The sequence below is a fragment of the Pavona decussata genome, unplaced genomic scaffold (assembly GCF_977016875.1).
Source record: "Pavona decussata unplaced genomic scaffold, jaPavDecu1.1 SCAFFOLD_386, whole genome shotgun sequence".
NCBI lineage: Eukaryota > Metazoa > Cnidaria > Anthozoa > Scleractinia > Agariciidae > Pavona > Pavona decussata.
In genome coordinates, this window is record NW_028145758.1 from 3,034,465 (window position 1) to 3,050,866 (window position 16,402).

At 36.8% G+C, this 16,402-nt stretch overlaps 1 protein-coding gene across 2 annotated transcripts in view; it reads right to left on the reverse strand.

Moving 5' to 3' along the window:
- Positions 1–15,939, reverse strand: part of LOC146451693 (rho GTPase-activating protein 26-like) — a 28,241-nt gene extending 12,302 nt beyond the window's left edge. For both annotated transcript variants that reach the window (XM_085098753.1, XM_085098752.1), the window contains exons 1-13: positions 15,659–15,939; positions 11,586–11,681; positions 8,859–8,920; positions 8,691–8,762; positions 7,392–7,493; positions 6,969–7,079; positions 5,557–5,599; positions 5,388–5,449; positions 4,497–4,559; positions 3,937–4,009; positions 2,882–2,979; positions 2,291–2,331; positions 594–650 (exon numbers count right to left, since the gene is read on the reverse strand). In XM_085098753.1, the coding sequence (XP_084954879.1) occupies positions 594–650; positions 2,291–2,331; positions 2,882–2,979; positions 3,937–4,009; positions 4,497–4,559; positions 5,388–5,449; positions 5,557–5,599; positions 6,969–7,079; positions 7,392–7,493; positions 8,691–8,762; positions 8,859–8,920; positions 11,586–11,681; positions 15,659–15,812 (1,034 nt within the window). In that variant the 5' untranslated portion in view covers positions 15,813–15,939. The remainder of the gene's footprint in view (positions 1–593; positions 651–2,290; positions 2,332–2,881; positions 2,980–3,936; positions 4,010–4,496; positions 4,560–5,387; positions 5,450–5,556; positions 5,600–6,968; positions 7,080–7,391; positions 7,494–8,690; positions 8,763–8,858; positions 8,921–11,585; positions 11,682–15,658) is intronic.
- Between the last annotated feature and the right edge of the window lie 463 nt (positions 15,940–16,402).

Here is a 16,402-nt window from a genome sequence, read left to right on the forward strand (position 1 = left end):
AAAATTAAATACATAACTAAGCTTCTTATATAACAACCAATCTCTGTGCGAAACTAGCACTTATTGTGAGCGACTGCATGTGCATGAATCTAAATGCTTTTTTCTCTTTCTTATCAACTTTATGGCCTTAAAAATCCCACTCACACGTACTTCAGTAATCACATTCTATAATTAGTCCAAGCAAAAAGACTGATGACCGAAATTCACAGAAAATGCTAGTGGATTGTACTCATATTGTCGATATCGAATTTAGTGTTGACCCGTAGGATTTATTCCATGGTTTATGTGTTTACAGTTATTTGCATGCCAAATAACGTAATCATATGAAAAAAATACCACCCAAGTTACCTATTCCCTTCCGAATGGTTCATAAACGGCGAATTAAATTAAACAGGCTTGGGTCATAGCAAGCAAAGATGAAAAAGTATTTTGATTCATGGACATGTGCAGAGCTGTGAACCCGTCCCTATAAGGCAAAAAAGTCTTTTACACCTCTCTAACCCAAAACCTTCAATAATACTGAAACAGGAAAACAATAATAAATATTTTACATGTATGTGTACGATCTCAGCGAATACTTTAAAAGGTTTTACCTTTCAAGGGCAGTTATTTCAAAAGTAAATCTTCTATCAATAGAGTCTGTCATTTTTCTGCAACAGATTAAAATAATTCAGTGCTTACAGCTCCATCCTATTATCTCACTGGCAACCTACATGTAGATAGCTCTAAATTACTCTAGTACTAAATAGTACTAAATATATTGACTTTGCCTTTTAACCCTTTCCCGCCCAAGAGTGCCATATGGCACAAGACGCAATTATGAGCTCAGTATTTGGTCAATTTGTGTGAAATTTGCACCACCAAAAGATCTTTGAAAGATCTATAAATTGAAGGCATAAAATCGTGCCCCCTGCCTGTATGAGACTTGATTTACCACCCCTCAAACTTTTGGATTTTTTTTCCTTTGTACGTTAAGGGTCCAGTTGATATCTTACAACAAGCAATGCACCGAGAGCTGAACATTAAGCTATAGTTTAGGGGGATACCCAGTATGTACAACGAATAAGAAAATTTTCAATGTTTTTTCTTTTTTCGTTTTGGACTTTTCTCACTCTAATATGTGACCTCCTCCATCTCTGTTGGTGTGATTTATAGCACACCCCATAAAATACCTTTTAAATGGTATATCACATGTGGTCTCCCAGTTCATAGTTAGCGATTTAGAAAAATTCGCCATTTCCCTCGGACGGGAAAGGGTTAAAGTAATGTATTTATTGCGTGATTATGTTAATCTACTTCTCAGCTCTCAACATGTACAGTTTGTAGTTTGTATTTACAGTTTAATGAGAACAGTGTAACATTTATTGCTGTTTCCTGGTTAAAAAACATATTACAATCAACTCTCTTTATTGCAGACACCCTTAGGACCGCGATTAAGTGTCCTTAATGCGAGAGTCCATAATAGCAGGAACTAATTTCAGTCAAATGTCTGTAAATTATTTTTGCCGGGGATTTAGTTGCTGTCCGTATTACTGGGGTGTCCATAATGGCAATGTCTCCAAGGCGAGGGTTGACTGTACATTGTTAACCCTTTAACTCCAAAGGCAAAACAACATTTTCTCCAGATCTAGGACTACAAACTCAATGTCCATGTATGATATACCATTTTAAAGCTTATCATGAGTGTATTTCATAACTGATATAATTATAAATGAGAAAAGTTATGGCTTTAAGATAAATAGGCTTTAAACATAAAAATTTAAAAGTTCAAAAATGTCCCAATCCTTGTGTATATTAGGTATACCCCTAAACTATAGCTTATTTTGCAGTTCTCAACATGTTCATTGATGTGAGAGATTTATGAAGACCCATATCCTCTAGGGGAAAAAAGTTGAAAAGCTATGGGGGTGGTCAACCATATCACATATGGGAAGGGGTTAAGTTTTCATTCTTTTATGAGTAGATCTTCACAAGACCATCTTGGTGTCACAAATTCACAGTATGGTGTCAAATAACAACAACAACAATACTTTATTCCACCCCATTATGGAAATATATGAAAATATGAAAATAAATATGGAAAAAGGTATAGCATTATGTGCCAATTGGCACTCTTAGGGATGTGTTGGGACAGTGGAATCAGGTTGTCTCTGTAGATGGTAACTACCTCAAACAAATACCGATACCCATCTATTTCCTAATGACAAGCTTGAAACCCCACTGCTTCAACAAAGCACTATCTCAAGCTACCATTACATGTAAGGATCTTACATGCACTTAAGAAATTTACCTGATACAAGATGTGACGACCATTGTGTCTGTGGATGCATTCTGAAACAAAAAAGAACAATACCATATGAAACAAGGGTTACAGATAGAGGTGACCTGCAGGCACAAACAAATGCCATAGTATAACTTAACAGCACAGTGTAGCCATAAGCCAAAGAGAGGAGATAGGGTAAGGTAAGGTGGAGTAGAGTAGAGAAAAGGAGAGGGGAGGGGAGCAGAGGAGAAGGGAGAGGGGGGAGGGGGGAAGGAAAACAAATGAAGAACAGAAGAGTGGGGTGGAAGAGAAAAACAGAGTAGAGTTGAGTAAAGTTGTCAATTTGATTCACCTGGAGTGGAATGGGATCAACAAAAACAAAATTGTGGAATGCAAATGTTGAATGGTAGGATGAAGGGTTTCTGTTTGAAAATTTCAGGGTTCCTTCGAGCAAAGTCAAACACCTTAATTACATGTATACTAAGTAGAAATCAAAGTAGAAGAGCTTTATTTTCCACCAGCAATTTTTTTCAAGAAATGGGCCAGGTATAGCTTCAGCGACTGATATTTAAATGAAAGAAAATAATATTAAACAGCAACAAATTTCAGCACTCTTACCAGTCGGCCCTGTGTCTGTGTGTAGGGGATCATCGTAAGAATCTTGTTTTCCTTGGTATACATACAATAATGCTTGTTCCACGTAGTGCCAAGGCTACCTAAACAGCCAAGTTTAGATCTGATCAGTCACTGATAAGGAACAGCTTAATGTTTTGCTGATAGGAAACAAACCCTGCAGGCTCTGTTGGAAGGGAACTGGTCAGTATATACAGTCAATTCTCGCCTGGAAGACACTCTGCTATTACGGAAACTCGCTATTCAGACAAAATCCAGATTCCCAGCTGCTAAAGTATTCGACTTAGAACCTCTTCTCTAACATGAAATAATATCGCTATTAGAGCCGCAGTCAGGGGAAAATATGAATACAAATGATTTCTCTGTGCAAGAATAAACTATAACACGTTTTTAGCCATTTTTGGAAGATACATACGAGGAACTTGAAAAACTGGCCAATTTTTTCACGTTGCAATCTATTTCCATCCTAGCCATCTGCAGCCATGAATGAGTGATATTAGTTTCTGTGCACAAGCAGGGTTATTTTTCACAAAATTCAACCATTATTTTGACGTTTACATCCATACAAATATGTTTTTTGGCTGTTCAAAGTAACACAAAAAATAGGTGACACTGCCCCTTTTACACTAAAACAGAATGCTGTAATGCGATAGGGGCCTGGACACTGTATGATAAACCTGACAGCGGCCTGGCACTTGTTTATTGCACCATGTCCTTGTTTTGTTTCGTTTTTTCTTTTTGTCAAGAATGATTGACTATATTCATATATGTCTTTGTAAAATGGAAGAATTCCTATTTATAATGAGACGAAAAAACAAGGACAACATGGTGCCACAAACTAGTGCCAGGCCCTGTTGGGTAAATCAAACATAATGACCAAGCCTTTGCCTCATTTCAGCATTTTGCTCTAAACAAAACACAAAACATCATTATTGATAAATAAATGAAACTAATTTTCATCAGTTCTTTGCATCAACTTCCTCAAAGAAGGGTAGCTTTGAAAGTAACTCAAGACATGTACATTTACATCGCAAGCTAACCTTTCTTTTGGACTCCAAGATATCCTTGTCTTGTGTGCGCACCATGGTACTGAAGTTCACCACTTTGAGCTTTCTGTAATTGAAAACAAAAACATGTTTTTTTTGCATTAACTTTAAATACCTGAACCCAACCCAAAATAATGATTTATAATAATAATAATAATGACAAATTAATTCAACTGATTACATATACGTATGTTTCGTGCGATCACGAAAATAGCCATACGCGATACTGCGCATGTGTGCATGAGTAACAATTTGCATGTATCATGGCTCAAAATCATGTAATTTGCATATACTTGAACTGTTCAGCTTCAATGTTGTAATGACGAGATTCCTTGCTCTATTACAAGGGCCACAAGGTAAATATCGTTTACTTAGCTGTCGCAACATGCTTAGAACTGAATTTTTCCCATTTTATAATCATTTATTGTTTTCTAAATAATGTAGGTTTCAAAGTCAATCTTGTTGTGAATAAAGGAATTGTGAGACTTGGATCACACATCAAGTCTTTGGTAACGGTGTAATGGTAGACAACTACAGCTAGTGAATCAATGTACCTGTTGTACTCGACTCATCAGGCTTTCAGCTTCTTCTTTAGCAGTGTCAAATCTTTCTCTTGTCTACAAAAAAATAATAATAAAAGACAATGATCACTCTAGAAAATCTAAGAACAATAATTTTTTTTGTTGGAGCCATCAAATTTTAAATCGAAGAAATACCGATACTGCATGGAAAAGACTCCTAAGTGACTTTTGGATTCTTGGCCTTATAGCCCACTTTGAAAATGAGTGATGGCCTGGGTCGAGAGTAACTGCCCAAGTGATTGTGGGATTGTTTGGGGGGACGCAAAAATGCGAAGATAATAGCCAACCTCCCCCCAAACCTTCCCACAATCGCTTGGGCAGCTACTCTCGACCCAGGCCATCACTCTTTTTCAAAGTGGGCTATAGATTCTTGGCCTTATTGATGATGATGATGATGATGATGATAATGATGATGATGCTGCTGCTGATGATGATGATGATGATGATGATGATGATGATGATGATAATAATAATATATATTTTATATTTTTAGACTATGGCTTTTATATATTTTTATATATTTTATATTTTTTATTTATGTACATATATTATATTGATTTATACACGTACTATTTTAAGTTTCGCTTGGCTCACAGGTTACGCTATGCGCCCTGTGGTGCTTTCTTATACTGTGCATGCAGATAGTTTTACTGCGCATAATCATCATCATCATCATCTTTAAACAGGGTGCGTTCTCGCAAAAGTGGTTTTCAGAACGGCCCTGTATACATGTACATGTATGTGTTGAGTACTTGGTTTTCCTTGAAAAAACCGCTGATGAAAAATCTTGTTAGTACCTCAGTTTCCATTTACATGTATTTCCCCAAAATGACAAACAAATTATCATGCAACAAAGTAGCTTACATTTTGAAGTCTTAGTTGTAGTTCCTTCATGTACTCCATATAGTCATTAAATACTTCATGGCCTGAAGCAAAAGCAAAACACAGATATTAATGTCAAAAATTGACTTTAAAAAGGATGACTAAAATAATATTACAAGTTATGAAAAAAAAAAACAAAAAAAAAACTCACCACTATGAAAAAAGGTCATGTGTCCATACATAAAAGATAAAAGCTGAAAACAAGATGGAAAGAAAAAAAATAAGCTACAATGTGCATTTCACAATGCCTTTATGTTTTAAGTCTTAAAAAGAGATACTGTATTCAGCTTGATGTTGATACATGACAGTTCCTGCATGTATATGCACATACAGAGCATGTACTTGGGGAAACCACCTTGTTGCTCAGTGGTTTGGGAACATGATCATTAAGGAGTTCTTGGGTTCGACTGGCATCTGGAGCTCAGTTTCACACTTTTGACAAAGTGAATAGCACAGTTTACCACGCATTTATAGAATTTAGAATCATCAGGACGTGCACGAGAAGATGAATGCCACTTGAAGGCAACAAGCTGAGACTCAGAGTGGCTTTCTTCCAGTCCACTTCACATATTAACTCTTAGCTATTTTTTCAAGTTATTCTTAATGTCTCAGAACATATAGATTTCTACACAAAAATATATATAAAATACTAATTAAGGTGGCTTACTACAGTTTTCTGGAGTGAAAGAAGGCCTTAAATCAAACTTAAGAAAAATGCCAACAGGAATTTTCTTGGACATTTTTCCTAGTACAGTACATACAATAGACATAATTTTGAGTCAGAAATTAAATTTGGAATGCTCAAAAACTGTAAAATACAAAAGAATGAGTCTTAGTGGGGGCCTGGAAACTACACCTTTTAGAGTTGTCTGGCTCTGAATCTAGCCATACGACCCCACTTCAAAATTTCAGGATTTGGAAAGTGGGCAAAAATAAGTATTGACAGGGAAGAACACGAAATTTTGTCGGGGAGAAATTTGGCAAATGACAAAATTGGGAAATTTTGCCTTATTTGAAAATTCCTAAAAAATTTCTGACAGATTTTTTTTAAAAAATGTTCACATTTCGATTTTAGTGTTTTCTGTCAACAGCAAAAATTTGAACATAGGTTGTACTGCTAGTTTTGGAGAAATTAAGCGACCAAAAATAGTTACAGTGAGAAGACCATTGCGCATGCTTGTTCTGGGAAAACCCAGGTTCCGGCGCGCGCGCGCTCCAACTGGTGAGTGCATGCTGCCTTTGTGTTCAAACATTTGGTGCAAAATCACAACTCTGCAAAGGCTTTAAGGCTGTTAAGGTAATGGCAACCATTAGACAACACATTTTTTCAGTTATCAAGCCCAAACACGATCTAGCTACTGTAAACACACCTCTGAAACCCACCTGGAATACCAGGAAATTTTTCCGCGAGCCGCCATTTTGTTTTTGTGCTCGCGGGATTTCCTCAGCAAGCTTGCGTGATTTTCCTCACGCGTGATGCTTTCGCGTGCTTTGGGCAGCGCGCGCGCATATCAAAGAATCGCACAGTACAAAAACTGTAGTAAGCCACCTTAATACACTTACAGTTTCCACAAATTCAAACTTCTTTTTCTCATTGACCTCCTGTAGTTTAACAACATAATCCAGAGCTGTCTGATGAAACGAACGTTTCTCCATTTGCAGCTGAGTGTCTGCCTGCAGATTGGAAAAATATCTTATTAAAATAAAGAGCTGCAGTTGGAAAATTTCTACTGACATCGTATTCCAAGGGAGAAACCAAACAAGTCTTACACAAAAGTAATTCTAGGAGAGTTGAATAAAGTATTGTGCTGACCGGCTGCAACATAATAAAAGTTAATAAAAAGCTCTGTTTATGGCTTTTAACTTTTTGAGAAAGCCTCCGATGCATCACTTAACTTTATCTGGTGTACCTTAGACAAAAGTTGGGAAGTTCTAAAAATAAAACAAATATGAATATATGATCCACAAATGTGTAAAACATCTTACCTCACTCAGAATGGAATCTTTCTTTTTTGAAGAAAGGTTTAAGTAGTTTTGTACCACTAAACAATACTTCTCTGTTTGCTTGTCAAATTTCTTCTTTTCCTCCTGCAAAAAAAAAAAGGGTCACTGACAAACTGAACCATACAAGATGTTTGGAATTCTGTTAATCATGAAATCTGATTGGTTCCGGCAGCATGCAGAATTTTTTGATCCTGTCCGCAAATGCGGACGGATTTGTTGCAATACCTGGTCTTGTTTTCTTGCAGCAAAAATAAAAATGTTATTCACGAGCCTAGGCATGAGGCCATGAATTCTTTCAGGAAATGTTACAAAAGAAGTGCAAAACAGCAGATAACCTTCAGGAAATGTTACAAATGAAGGGCAAAGGAGTAGATGACACATTGGACCAACATTTCCTGAAGGAATTTAAGGCCATGTACAAAAGCTTCAGTGGATCTCAGCTAAAACAACAAAAAGCGACCTGACATACACCATAAGCTGGTTATGTACTGAGCCCCTTCAATTCATATGCGACAGATGCATGGGAAAAGAAGCTACCTGTTTTAACTTGGAATGAACTTCAACTTGTTAATTATTTCAAATAATAACAGTGTCAGGGTTCACACAGAAACTGAGAAAGAAAATTCCACGACTTCTCATTGATTTTTGGTCCAATTCCATGACCTCAAAATTGACAGAAAAAGTGAACCGCTGACAAGAGAACTGGTGAAACAGTGACTGAAATGCACCATTGGCTGAACATCCTGATGCTCTAGACGCAAAGTTCCCTAAATCTTATTACTTTACAACCATTAGTTAAAAACAATTTTGGAAAAAAACTGAAATTCCATGTCTTTTCTATGACCCACACAAATATACCATTTCCGAGTTGCTTTGAACCTCATTATTAAAGCAAGGCTAATGGAAAAGCTTTTATTATGAATATTCATTTAGCTTTCATTCATATGCAAACAAGGGTTGCCTGGAAAAAAGCCCTAAGTGACTTCTGATAAATTGCTAGAATCTCCTTCCAAATTGTCTTGTATTTGCTTCTGTAGCAAAAGGAGAATTTGACCTTACATCAAAAGTCACTTAGGGTCTTATTCCGTGCACCCCTTCAATTTCCATACGAAAAGTTTAAACTTAGCCTTGCTTTCATAATAAGGTTCAAAGAAACTGGGATATGACCTATTTTTCCATGATTCATCCAGGCGTGGAATGCAAATGTCAAATTCAGTGACTGTCAGGACTGTGTGAACCCTGAGTGTTTAGTAATACACTCTATTGATGTGCCTACTGTACCTTTGCTCCGCCAATCTGCTCCTTTCTGAATGTCTCCAGTGGTATTATAAGCTGAGAATTTGCATGGGTTAACTGGAGAAAAATGAGTTTATTAATATGCATTTTAATATTAATTTTCTTCATACACGTATTTAAAAGAGTTGAGTTTTCAAAACAAAGTAGTCTTACCATTCTGTCCCGTTCATCTTCCACACTGCCAATCATACTGCCAAATTCCTTAAGTGCATCAGCTAAAAGGTAAAAGTAGAGTAAATGTGTTCTTAATTACTTGTAATCAACATGTGCCTAATGGAAGACAGTGCCTACTTTTGTTACTGTGGACGTTCTGCACATCTTGAGATACTTGGGCTTCCTATGGGTGGTGCCTAATAATACAGGGGTATCTTTGGCGATTTAAAACTATGCGAAGAAAGCAGAACCTGGCAAGTGCTCTTGGTATCCAAAAAGAAAATTGGGGGTAACCATGCATTTTACAGAGATAATAAAAGTTTAAAAAAACAACATACATTGCTTTGTATTTTACCGTTTTTTTGAAAATAAAATTATTGTTGCTTATCTCTGTGCCCCGCTATCTCAAATTTCCTTACTGAATTCCAGTAGTCCATGGATACTACATGTAAGATCTGCTTTTACCGCAAGGCCATAAACTGTGCAAAAATACTTCTGTATAAGGAGGCACCGCCCTTAATTAACAAGAAGCTGTTTTCAGCTTATACTCGGGCCATATTTGACTGCGTGGTGCGTAAGCTTACAATCTTTTGGCAGTGATAACCTCCACTCCCTCCAGCATCACTAATTCCCCCAAATCGATACATACAGAGATATAGTGAGGCAATAAGTAACCACCAGATAGAATTGCCTTTCTTGCAGTCAGAATGAAATACAGGGAAAAACGACATTTGTCATGTACAAAAGACACTATAAAAATAGACACATAAACAGATTAAGTTTCTTCGCGTCTGTTCATGTGACCCCGGGTCAAATGACTAAAAATTTTAAGACTTTAGCATTCAAGAGAGAAGTTTCTCGGAAATTCTTAATGACTACTTTAAATCATTTCTATCCAAACCTGTAAATATCCAGACTTGAACAATGATGACGGAAAACGCTTGCAAACTACAATGCCAGTGATCACCACAAGATTTGGTAGAAAGCACAGAACACTTTTAATAATTGAATGTGGCCTTCACATGCACACAACGATCATGCTGGAAATTGCTGTTACATGTAGCGTCATCAATGCTCAGGGTCACACAGATATTTATATGATTCTCGGTTCGTATTGAAACATAATCAATGTACAAATGGTTTCTGCCTCGAAATCAAAGGTAAAAACGTAAGGATTGAAGACCAGGAATTAAAGCATCCCGGTACGAAGCACAAGGTATTCTACTTAACAAATGTTTTCACCTGTACTTTACTCGTACTGCAAATAATGCAATTTTATCTGGTGGTTACTTATTGCTTCACTATATCTCTGTATCTATCCATTAACGCATAAGACTTTGTGTCACGAGTTACGTTGTCGGTCGCATTCTTTGTAGTCCAGCCGTGAGGTGCCCAGTTATAATTACGTGGGATGCCCTAAGGAGCATACCATGTCTAAAAATGGGTTCCCGACCATCGCGATCCACCAAAAAATAAAAAGAATTTGAAAACGTGACCAAAAACTTAACTCGTGCTGCCTGAGTACAAAAAAAGAGGCCGATAACTTAACTCATGGCCCGGAAGTCTTATCTCTCGGCCCATCGCGACAAAAAAAAAAATAAAAAAGAATTTGATGACGCTACCGAAAACTTAACTTGTGCCGCCTTACGGCCCGAGTAACAAGTAAAATCCTTTCACTGTGTAAACAAAAAATGAAAAGATGTTGACAGCATCTAGGCATCCCATTACCTGTTTAAGCCCATTTATTAACACAGATATTCTTGTTATTGCTCTCTACACATCTCCTATGCTTCTAGTAAGGAGAATGTGTTTCTTTATCAGGACATATTTTTATCTTCACCGGGGATAGTTTCCTTTATTCTTATGATTTGCATGTTTGATCTTGAAAGCAGTGATAATGTCAGGAAACATTTATACTTGTCATTATTATCAGAAGAAGTACCCACCCTACCCTGTCTAAGGGCTGCCCTCTCTACCAGCCAGCTGATGTTTTATCCAGAAGGGCGTTCATGTATCCTATACACAACCCCTTCCCCCACCCCTTAGGGAAAATGCATTCAAAACATTATTCACCTGATTAATCTGTTCAACAATTTACAAGGATCATGCTCCTTGAACAGCAAACTTTCAATTTTTGGCTAAAAGCCTGCAGCTGTCTCATGACATAAGCTTTCATGATTTCAAGAAGTAAACACCCTCCCCTCTCCCATGAGCTCTCCGGACAGCTCGACATTACATTGACTTCTCCCTTGGGCATGTCAAAGATCTTTCAGACAGATCAACAAAAACAAACATAAGCTCATTAAAAGAACCGCAGGAATGAGGTAAAAATTAGCATTAAGTCTTATTTAGGTTAACCAGGCTTGTTTTCTAACTTTCCCGACAGAAATTGGCAATGACTGTAGACGTTCTTCATCCTTTAATTGGACTAGTCTCAAATTAAAACTAACTTTACCAGACAAAGTCAACTTTTAATCCTGGAGGGATCGTAATATTAGTAGTGAAGAAATCGTGTACTAATAAAAAATTGAGAATGATGTATTATTCAGTAATGACACAGGCAAACTCAGATAAAGAAATCCGATTGCTCCTATCAGGAGTCGAACCTAAGACCTTCCGATTGCTAGTTTGGATGCTCTAACACTGAGCTACAGGAGACTCATGGGAGCTAAGGCCATTAAACTAAAAAATTAAACTAAAAAATTATTCATCTGTAACTCAACTCACCAATAAGCATTTCATCGTCAGTTTCTACTTCACCAATACACTCAAATCTAAAGTCATTCAGCACTTGCGCAAAACTCCTTTGGGCTCTGGATAAATCTAACAAAGAGAGAGATACGCAAAACAGTTTAAACCAATTGCAAACAGGGATACATATAATGCAACACGATGATAAGGCTGATGATAAATATGATGCCGATGATCTTGATGGAAGAAATAATGAAAAGTTTAGATACTGGTCGAATGAAGAGAGGGCAAGAAGACACACACTGTGATAATGATGATGATGACGACGACGATGATGACGATGACAGAACAGATAAACACACTTGATACAGGAATAACAACTTGCATACAATAAAAAGAAGGCAAGAGTAATCTACACTGTCAACTCAAAGGTCACCTATTGTGCGGGGCTTTACACTGAAACTAAAATGAGGATAAACAGAGTTTAAATATTTTGAAATCAAAACAATAGTGACCAATCAAAATTGATGAAAGTTATTGAACAATAGCCCTTTGATACACTTTTAAATTTGATCATTCTGCAGTGTTTGTGTCTTATTTTGTAAGGAAGCCATCCCCCTTTTCCCTCTGTTTACTATCACCCTTGAAATGAAAACCTGATTTTGGCCATTTCCATCTAACAATTTCTCAAATAAAACTGTTAGACTATAAAATTCAAGTAACTTGAATTGAAACGGAGGAAAAATGTCCAAATACCAGTACTGTATATATAATTAAATCAATGGATCAAAAAGCTACATCAACTTGACATCAGTGATTGAAGCAGTTTGCTACTTCATTAAAAAGTGATCAAGAAAAATTTGAAATACAACCACAAAACAACTCAGAAAAAAGGAATTTCTGTAATTTTGATCATAGATGGTAAAATCAATTAAAAAGAAATTAATTAACCCTCCCCACAAATTTGTCTATTGTTATTGAAATATACTTTCATCAAGGTTATAATAAATGTTAATTCTCTGCTAATTTTTGTACTTCACATTACAATATAAAATTAGCAACTATGGTGCAGTAATCTAAACAGTGAATCTGAAGGTTTTCTTACTTTGATCAATGGTATTTTTCAATTCAAACATTTGAAACAAATCAACCTGATTGAGAAAAACCTAACATAACCCTTTGCACAAAGTATGTAGCTATCTGCAAATACTAATCAGGATTTATAATGTGGTGGATACATTTCAAGGCTGACATGAGGGCATCTGACTTTCTTTGAAGAATTTTTGATTAATTTTTAAAACTTCCTCCCTAAGACCAAAAAAAAAAAAAAATGGGTCAAACAAGATCAAATCTGCTAATGAAGAGGAATTTACTTCTCTTCCAAGCACGGTAAAAAAGTATACTCTTGCTCCATAAGGTCATGAATTCAACAGTTCAATGCCCCTGGGTGGAAATGCAAAGAGATATCAAATGTCCCACATCTGCCTTGGTTGCCCTCCCCACCCATTCACCCCCCATCACTCAAGCTTAATACTGCAGACCGGCCAACAGGAAGGCCATCTGGGCAAACTATGGACAGCAATTTCTGCAAGAAGACTAGGAAAATACACTGGGCTATCCAATGTTCCAGATTACTTTAACAGTCAGGGGTAAATGAAGAATTTTGAGAGGTCAATAGCTCTGTTTCTCAAAAACTCTTCTCATATTCACCATTCAATTTGTTGGGTCAGGTAGCCAGCTTTGTCGGGGGTTTGACCTGAGACCCCTCTGTTATCTGGAACACTGGCTATCTACAATTTTACAGTATTTCTAAAACAGCTATTGTTGTTGGAAAAGGTTTATTCAAGAGCTGCAGCATTGCAGAATTATTGCCAATAAAACTACAGTATACTGGCACATCAAAATAATTGCCCACAGTACACAAAGTTTGTCATGAAAGGCAAGGCCTATCACCCTTTTTTGAACAGATGTTAAAAAAAGAAGATTTTTTTTACATATTGCCCTTCTCTCCCTGTAAAGTAGAAATGCCTGAAAGTGAAAGGGCAACATCATATTGAACATCATGACCAAAAATGATTGTTTCAGTTTGTTTTTTGTATCTTTTCTTTAAGTTAAGCTGAGATATTGAGAAAGGCTGTAGTAAAATACCTGACAACCATAAAGCATAACTGACTTGATACAGGAAACATAGAATTTGACCGATTAACTAGGTGGTACATTATATGCTTGGGTTGCACTAAAAAATATAGGCAGTAAATAGTGGAGTGCACTTAGCTGCCCCTGAGATGTTTCAATAAAATCCTGAAATACAGCCATGTACAATTACATTATATACAAATTCATGCTGCCAATGAGAAACTTACAAAAAGCGCTTATATCTCAAAATAACATTAATTTTTACACCACCAATGTATTGCTAACTTCAAAGCCGTGATGAAAAGCTCAACTATCTTGGGCTACTTTTGTGACAAAAGGACCCTCTAACATCCCCAAAAGTGGCCTACTGGCCCCGCATAAGTCAATTTCTACAAAAAATCATGTAAAATATATACTTAAAACAAGCTCCGACAACTCAATATAAATAATATACGTAACTAATAAAACCAAACACATCAAATGTATTGAAACAATAGTATTATCAACAGAGATAAAGTGTTGCATTGCTAATATTTTGGTAGTGAATTGCTTTTTAGAAGTGTTTTGATCAGTTGCAGTTATAAAGTAATGAAAATGATCTTTATTCAAAACTGAAAATTATGTGTACTTCCAGCTGCATATCATATATCAAGTACATCAAAATAGCTATGCCTCAGAACTGAAACAGACAAAGAAAATCCCTGGCAGTGCACAGCCATGAAACCACAGTAATTCAAAGACTATATCTTCATCCAAACCAAACCAATCCTTTACTGTCAAACTGTGTTATGCTCTGATTTTCTTTAAATTCATGCAGATATCTTGGAATGCTCCACCAGTCTGCTCCAACTGTCTCTCAGGTATCGATTAAAAAAATAGATGTTGATATTAATATTACTTTTCCAAAGTCCAAACTGAGGGAAGTCATAATAACCATTACAAATTCCTCATTCCTTGAAATTTAAAAGGGATAAAATTTGAAGAATGTAGTCAAAATAAGAAGGTCATGTCTCAAATATTCAACAATAAACAAGTAAAACAAACAAAAGAAAAGGAAAAGTGATGTGACGCCAGGGGTGGTTTTGTGCTCTTGCAGAAAAGAAAAGCTAAATTAGTCGGCAATAATTTAATTCACTGCATAATAGAAACAAGAGACAAATAAACTCAGAAATAATTCCTACATCTTAGTCACGAAAACCAAACAGCAGCCAGCTTAGCGTTTTTAACAACTGCTCTCCTACAGCTTTGCCGGTAAATATTTACACTGCTAATCAGATATACAGATTCGAACTAAAATTATTCCCCACTTGAACACCGGGTCAAAACTCCAATATATAAATCTACATTACATTTAGGACGCAAATACAGCTCACTGTAGTTTAAAATATAAGCTAACATGTATACAGTTATTTCTTCAATATCTGTAGAAGTTTAAGCTCAACTCTTGAAATCACCGTACACGTAAAATTTGGACGTCAAACTAAACTTAACCTATCCAATAAATGCGAATTCATTAACTCCATAATTATCCACTCAAATCAGTAAAGACCGGGTTAAAAAATGAAAAAACTCCGAGAAACTGCTCCCAAAAATTTCACGAAACATGCATAAGCCTTAAGTTTATTTTTACATCAATTTATTTCAACTTGATTATTGAGACGGTCTTGAAATGGAACTTTATTTGACAGCAACCTCATTTTTTCTTATTTTACTTTTCAGATCACTGTACTAATGGAGCGTATCTTTCAAATGCACAAACAAGTAAGATGATCGAATGATCAAATTCTATTCCAACGAGTTGTGGCATTTCTGTAAAATTCATTCCATTTTGCAGGAAGTCGATTTGCCTCGGGGTTCCTGTCGCACTCAGATCAAGTAGCATTTACTCCAAAAGATCTCAGCAACTTTGAAGCACCCCGAAAGCGTGCCACACTATGCACAAAACTAGATTTTCACAGAAAAACAGCACTTACTTTCAATGGCCTTCAGAACAGTTTTACATTCCTTGATGAGCCCTTTGATGGCCTCGTTCGTTCTTTCGAGCTCTCGCTCATGTTCGTGAATATTCTCGCGAAAGTACGGACTATCCAGAATACAGTCCTCGAATTCCAGAGGCTTAAGCCCCATTGCTGAAGGTAAATAGCACCCTTGTGCTATGAATGGCGTGAAGATTTCTCAAACCAGATCGGAAAATTCATAAACAACTCCAATGTAGCAAGTACAACCTCAGCTTTTCGGCTTGTAAGTTTTGATTGTGATTGCGCATGTGCGGACATGTGACCAGCTATCCGTGACGTAAACGACAAGGCATTAGCAGCCCCGCCCCCCTGGGATATTTCATCGATCCAGTAACAGGGGCGGGGGAGAACACTCCATAACGCCTGGCACTTTTTTTGTATCTGAATCATCCAACAAAACTTGACGTCACATCCGGTCAAATTGGCGCCCAGCAGCCTCTCTCGGCGAAGTCGAATGATGGCGTCCGGGTCAGGCATGATTTCTTCGGATTTTTGAGCCATCAGTATCAGGAATTGTGAACTGTGGATATGAAAGATGTTGTAAAGATATTGCTTCGAACTCATGAGCAAGGGTTTTCCAAAGGAGTGATTTTTTTCTATTGTTTGTACGGAAAATACGAGACAGCTAAGCGTCGTGTCATGGCGAAAATTTCACACTCTCAAAACGAGTGGCGTTCAGACTTTTGGCTCTTGTGGCTT